We start from the raw sequence: 7,264 nt of genomic DNA on the forward strand, positions 1-7,264 counted from the left end.
GGAGTTTGCGGGCACTGGATACAAGAGAGTTGCTCCGTTCTACGAGAAGCCTCGTGGAATGCAAGACCGAGGCGCAGAAAAGTTCTGCATTCCGGCATGCTGAGTGTGGAAATGGTCGTTTAATAAGCTTCGTGACAAGCCAGTTCGTGAAACCGTAAGCTGGGGTAATGCGCCCTTGAGAGAACGGAATTGCGTCTCTCTATAGTTGGCGCTGCAGAACAGTTACAGACAAAAAAAAATGATTATTATAAACTGAGGTTGGAGGGGTTTAGGGAGGGGGGGGGGGAGGGAGTCCTTAGACCAAGGCCCTATTTGCCAGTCTATCTCGAGTGTGTACTGCTAAGAGTATCATTCAAATTATCGTGTGGGAAAGGTGTTGTTGCTATTTTTCTTTTCAAGTATCTACATATTTTAAAAAGAAAACTGTTTGTGCCATTTGCTAGTTTTCAGTCATAGTAACGCTGATTATATGTTGAAAAGTGGAAATCGGCATTAGCAAGCGTGCACCGGCTTCACGTCCCAGCGCCATCAACCTTCGATAATGGTCGTTACTCGTTTTTCACACGGCATACATTGTAGCCAGTTCAAATTCTTAAAAAAAGGAATGCTTTTTGGTTATGCCAATGTGAAGAGGCATTGATGACCCAGGAAGAACGGTCATGAACTCATGACGTAACCCATCTGACAACCTTTACACAATGTGGCTTTGAATAGAAGTAATCGGCCAACCAAAATTCAGTAACGATGCTACAGCAGTGAAATGGATAACACACCATGATGAAGGACACGTGGGAGGTATTTTTTTTCTTGAAGAGTGCATGCCAAGCACCAGGAAAATATTACGCCTGATTGGTCACGTTGAGCTCGTCTTCCAACTCAGCCAACGACAGCCAGGCATTGCGCGAGGAAAACTAAACGAAGGGCACGAAATGAATGGACGGGGTGACGGGACAAGAGAAAAGGCAGTGTTCTAGATCTGTATACTGAGCACGGCTGTTGGAACAGGAAGGCTCTGTATGCAGAAAGAGAAGGCAACAATGAGGATACGGAGGTGGGATTTTAAAATTTGGCGAGAGGGCAGCAGCATCAACCGAAAAACACCATGCACGTTAGAAAGTAGCGTGTAACAATGACGAACAGACGAAGAACCACAAGTACAAGCGCTATCTTTTTCCTTGTGGTTCGTAGTCTGTATTTTCCGCAAATGCATATTAACGAACTCGGCCAACTTTTTGCTCTTATCAAAAGCACTATCCTTATCATCATTGTCGAGGAAGAAGACGCGCGAGCGGAGCTCAGAGGGCAGCCTGGCGTGACGCGTCCAGTCAGCACCCTTACAGGGCCATGGCTCAGCAGGCGCAGCAGCAGCACACGAAGTCAGCCGTGGTGGTCGCGGAGGACAAGGCAGAGCGCAAGAAAGAGCACCTGCGGGTCCTGGTGACCAGTGCCACCTCCCCCATGGCGCACACCATCGCGACAGCCGTCGCCCAAGGCTACGTGTTTGGGTACGACCAGCCCATCATTCTGCACCTGCTCGACGCCAAGGGCACCATGGGCATGCTCGAGGGACTCGTGCTCGAGCTGCTGGACTGCACGTACCCGCTGCTCAGGCAGGTAGGCGTCCTGTGGCTGGTATCTTGATGCATCTCAATAGAAAGCCTGTACGTAGATATGGAAGCTGTGTGCTATGAAGCCGCTTCCAATTCCACGCGTGTAAAAAGAAAAGCTCCCTGCTAAACGTTAGCATTAGTCTCCCTCACACATTGACAAGAACAGATCCACCACCAGGTCCTAAGATGGCAGACATGGGCCACATAGCTGCGTCCTTATCAGCCAGCCCCGCAAATTGCTTCACTGATACTGGCCACAATATATGACCGTACGATCACAAAGGAGTATCTGTATTCGCGTTTCTGTTATGATAGAAGGATAGACAGAATTTTCCAACGCACTATAACCCACGAAACCTCCCTGTTAGACTCATCGTGTTAGAATAGTTGAGGCTGGCCTACTGGTGTTCCAGAACCAGTAATGGCATTTTCACCATTTTACGCTCCAATAGCACTCATGAAGTGACTCATGCAATAAAATTGGCCACAGAATGTGGTTTTCATTATGCGCATCTGTCCTCGCTCTTTCGTGTGCAGTTTATCCTGCAATATATACGAACTAAACTCGTAGCTGAAACATCAAAAGAGAGAGTTCTTCAATAAACAACGAAAAGTTTTCCAAGATCTAAAACCGGCTTGCAATTTAGTCATTCAGCGGAACACAAGAAAATGGTAGAATAGATTGTTTGAAGAATCGTTATTTATTCATGTTGACATTATCTGCGGAAAAAGACCAAAGATGATAGAGAATACATGTCCTGTGTTAGTTTCTCGCTTGTCTGCCACTCACGTGGTGATAGTGCTATAAAAAATATGGACTTTGTGTGCAGGAGGGCCTGGACATAATAAGAACCAGAATATGTAAAAATAGATACAAAGAAGGAAAAAGCTCGTTCTCCAAAAACTAGGTATGCGATATGAATAAAATGAGGTGTGATTTTGGAAGATCTGCTTTACGCGGTGGCTAAAGCTACGAATCTGGTGCTTAGAATGCTTCACCCCATTTTCCTGCTTACCGCTCAGGCAGAGATTGTTCGAACGTTATGAAAGCGCCAAGTAACTTGCATTTTTGTTGGGCTAGATGATGCATGTTGTAAGAAAAGAACAGTAGCACAACCAAGATGAACACAAGAGAGGACCACACAGGACTAGCGCTAAACTTATTTAACTTTATTCACTAACAGCGCAGCAAATATAAGGAAAACCAGGACACGTGCTGAGAGATACCAGTTTCCACACAACACTATCTTCAGAACCGTTCAAGATACGCCATTTCCGATTTGAAGAGGTTCACCAACGTATCGCTAACACGGTGAACCTCTTCAAATCGGAAATGGCGTATCTTGAACGGTTCTGTAGATAGTGTTGTGTGGAAACTGGTATCTCTCTGCACGTGTCCTGGTTTTCCTTATATTTGCTGCGCTGTTAGTGAATAAAGTAACTTGCCGAACCGAAAACTGATCGTTGGCTTCTTCTCCTTGAAGGTGCTTATGACGACCGTGGACGACTCCGCCTTCACGGGCGTCGACGCCGCTTTCCTGCTGTACGAGGCACAAGACGCGCCTGCTACCCAGGGTGCCCAGATGTTTCGCCGCTATGGCGCCGCCCTCGACAAGTACGCTAAGAAGTCGGTGAAGGTGGTTGTGTGCGGGTGCCAGGTGGCCATCAACGCCTTCGCCTGCATACAGAGCGCGCCATCCATTGACAGCCGCAACATCACCGCGCTCACCAGGCTGGAACACAACCAAGCTTTAGCGCAGATCGCCTCCAAGTTGGCCGTGGCGCCGAACAAGGTCCGAAACGTCGTCGTCTGGGGCGGCTACGGGCGCATTCCGGACGCCTACAGCGCCCTGTTTCTGCACCGAGAGAACCTACTGCCCGTCACCGAGACGCTCAAGGACGAAGCATACCTGAGCGGTGAATTCGTGAACGTCGTCAACAACCGGGCCCGCGAGGTGAACAACGCGCGCTCCAAGTACCCTTCGCTGTCCAAGGGCAAGGCAGCGTGCGACCACATGCGGGACTGGTGGCAGGTATGCGGTTACAGTACCCTTTGTCTCTATAAAAATGCTATAAAACGATCCAAAGAATAGAAAAGAAAGAACACAGGACGGCAGCTCTCTGGACTACATGTGCGACTGTTTAAAACGGTGCCCGTATACTGAGGGCCACAGAGCCTCCCGACACTTCTGAGCAGCAGTCTGTCTCTATAGCTGCAATCTTGTGGGCCGAATCATCATCATATCAGTATTAGGGAGTTTTAGCGAAGAGTCTACCACATACCGTCACTGCTCCACGCGGCCGCCACCCACCGATTCGCATGCGCAAACGGTCACGAGAAGCGAAGTACACCCATCGCTTCCGTATGCCTGACCCGTCGGCGCATAATGAGCGTACGTGATACAGCTGGCGGGCTGCAGTACTAGGTATACGCGCTATGCTGAATTTTTCTGTTTGTCGCGCCAGAGTATAGCTCCGAGCAAAAAAGCTAGAGGAACACTTGAGCTCCGCCTTAAGTATGGCGCGATAGCTTTAATCTGTTAACGCCGATGTATGCGGAATTAGTCTTTCCGTACTTCGCAATTATAGGTCTCTAGGAGTACTGACACCAATCCTGGCGCAGTGACGCAGCGCTTAAGCGCTGCGTCACTGCGCTGAATTGGCAGGTGTCGCCACCAGCGGGGCTTGTGAGACCCATGTTGCTGTGCGGCAACGTGGGCCACATTTGTTTTCAGGTTGCGAGGCACGTGCCTCCTAGACCGAGGCGTCCGCTAATATCAGTAGCCGGGATGCGTTCTACTGGGCGCGTGCCTGCCACTGCCTCTTCCTCGTCTCCGCGAGCCTAAGCCGTGGCGCTATACCGAGACCTCATATCGAGCGAACGAATTGTAAGAAAATGAGAAACACAGAGCAAAGGAGAAAATGTAGCGCTGTGTGAAGAGTAAGCCTGTGTCTAGGTCGAAGCCGCGTTTTAAGACGAGAAGGGGAGGTGAACAGCGCTTCAGTAGGCCGCGGCTGGGGAAAACGGAAGAGGCAGGAAGGCGGGGCAACTGTGCAGCCTGCCGGTGAGGCGTGTCCCAGCGCTCTTCTGGTCGCAAATGCAGGACTACACACGCCGCTGCACTTTAAGCGCATTGAAGAGGATGGTGGGTGGTCCTTCGAGACGCAGAGAGGGCAACGCCTGCGCCGAAGGTTATCGGCCAACGACCGATGCGAGTGGTACGGAAGTTCGGATAGCAGCATGATGTCGCCGCTACATGCGACCCCGTTGCCACTGATGTGTAGGCATCGTTTGTGTGCCGAATGTCGCTGAGCGAGTGAGAAGTCTCCGACAACGGGCTCATGGCGGGTTGATACTCTGATCGACCGGTTGCAGGTGTTCAGGGGCTGTCCGCGGTCGCCGACAGTATGGCAACAGGGGCCACGTTTATTTGCATTTTGCGAGTCAGGCACCTTCGAGTTCGAGGCGTCCACTAAGATCGGCAACCAAGATGCGTTTTTCTGCGTTGCGTGCTTGCCACCGCCTCTTCCTCGCCTGAGCAGTTTATTCTCAATTTTTCTTCCTTTGGGTAAAGCTGCTGATATTTAATCGTGTGTTAGTTTCCCTAGGGGCATAAGTTTGCTGTAGTCGAGAACATCTACCACTGTTTTGTCTCGTTTGGTGCTCCAGGTTAACAAGAGAATTTCATTTCTTACCACTATATTGAGTTCATAGTCACGAAAAATAAATTTCAGGTGAAGACACAGTTTAAGATGCATGCATGAGCAACTAGCACTAGGTTGCCGAGACACAAAAGTGCCTACCATCTGCTGTGACCGCTTAATGCGGCCTTCAGTCCCCAGTGCGCATGCGCAGATTATCCCGAGACGCCACGTGCACTCGCCGCTTCCCTGGGCCGCATTTGAGCAGGACCTACTACCCTGTACTCCTTCCAGTTCTGTACTGAGTCCGAATGTAGCAAAAAGGATCAACGTGAGGAATACCGGAGATGAAAGCCCTCGTTTTCTTCTTTTATTACTGTTCTTAGAATCTGACGAACGGGGGCCCGAAGAAAAAATTGCTGAGGCGACCTTCCATAATGACTATCATGATGTAGCATGGTTGTTTCACCAGCTTTCTTTTTCGAGAAGGCTACCTGGTATTAATGTTTCGAAGGGTTCATGTGTCCCCAGAAAAATTGACCATAAAAAGAACACATCACTTCTCCATTTTTTTTACTTAACTTCCACGCATCTTCTGCAGGGCACTGCTGAAGGCACGTGGGTATCCATGGGCGTCGTCAGCAACGGAGCCTACGGAGTGCCCAAAGGGCTGGTCTACAGCTTCCCCGTCCGAGTCGAAAACAAACAGTGGCAGATTGTGGAAGGCATCGAGCTTAACCCGACCATCAAGCAGAGGATCGACGATTCTGCCCGCCTCACCATGAACGAGATTCAGAGCGCAGTCCGCGTCGAGGCTTCGGCTTAGCGCCTATGCAGAATCGCAGAGCAGACCGCCGGTTCGTGTGGTAGTTGTCACGGACGCAAGGGCTGAGGCTCTAATTGCGGTGTATTCGCACAATGCGCCCCAATGAAGTCTGCTTCGTCGTCCAGATCTTTGAAGTTTATTTGAGTGCAGCACATATTCTTGGTAGAAGGCAGTCGTCTTGACTCCGGCGCAAAATATAAGCGGTTAAAAGAGCAGCATACTAACGGCTGCCGGCCGTGCTTGGCACAAATAACCAATTCTAAACGCTTCGTTTTACATAACGTACAATTTTATTTTAAATATATCATGTCAGCACAGGCCAGTAGAACTACGCAGCAGTAGCATGCATGCTGTGAGCCTTTCATATCTACACAAAAAGAACCAAGCAAAGCACTTGAACAAATTTTATTTACATAAAGCGTACAATTGCCCGCATTCCTCAAACTTCCTAAGCTTCGCGACATTACTCTGTTTCGTCCCGAACGACGCCTCAAAATTTCTCTTGAATATATGCTTGCGATCGAAAACGGTTCAATAATTGAGGTGCCCAGCAGAATTTGTTTCCCGGCAATTTTAAGCCAAAATGCTATCCAAATTTAGGGCATGGTACAGAAAAGAATTCGGGGGCCGTAAGCGACTTTCGCGAAGCTTTAACGTGACAGCATTAAGGCTTCCAATCAGAGGAAAATCCGGCTTCATTGTCCTCCGCTTTGTGTCACCTGCCACCGTTATGTTTGGAACAGCCACCAGCCGTGGCAGTGGCGCATCGCTTAACCGCTGCACCACTGCTCCAGGAGGGGTATGAGGACTCCCAGGGATCTATGAAGTTAAAGCGGAGAATGATAAGTTCCGCATATATGGGCATGTAGGCAGAACCTTGGCGACAGAGGAGGAGCACATGAGCGGGATGAATCGTTAACGCTACCTCATTGTACCGAGAAGGATATGTTAAAAGTTATGATGGTGAAAGAACAGCTTCCACGTCCGGCAAGTGATGCATAAAGAGTACCCCAGGCTTCGGAGAGAACTCGTCAACGCTATCACGTCAAACCATTAAGGTGGAGCATAAGTGTCTCTTCAATTTGTTTGCTTCACTGCTTACGAGGTGGCGGTCCCCATCAGACACCACAAGCTACCATGGCTGGTTCACACGCAGCCGCAGCACGCCCAACGTCCGACCGTGCAA

The 7,264-nt window shown here is 49.5% G+C and overlaps 1 protein-coding gene across 1 annotated transcript; it reads left to right on the plus strand.

The window, feature by feature from the left end:
* Positions 1-1,344: 1,344 nt before the first annotated feature.
* LOC149341033 (malate dehydrogenase, cytoplasmic-like) lies at positions 1,345-6,078 on the plus strand. Its single transcript, XM_089547491.1, has 3 exons — positions 1,345-1,614; positions 3,095-3,643; positions 5,854-6,078. Exons 1-3 carry the CDS (start codon positions 1,345-1,347, stop codon positions 6,076-6,078), a joined length of 1,044 nt encoding a protein of 347 aa, XP_089403617.1.
* The last annotated feature ends 1,186 nt before the right edge of the window (positions 6,079-7,264 follow it).

Source organism: Amblyomma mixtum, chromosome 6 (genome assembly GCF_055824585.1).
Source record: "Amblyomma mixtum isolate Tamu chromosome 6, ASM5582458v1, whole genome shotgun sequence".
In the NCBI taxonomy this organism is placed as follows: domain Eukaryota; kingdom Metazoa; phylum Arthropoda; class Arachnida; order Ixodida; family Ixodidae; genus Amblyomma; species Amblyomma mixtum.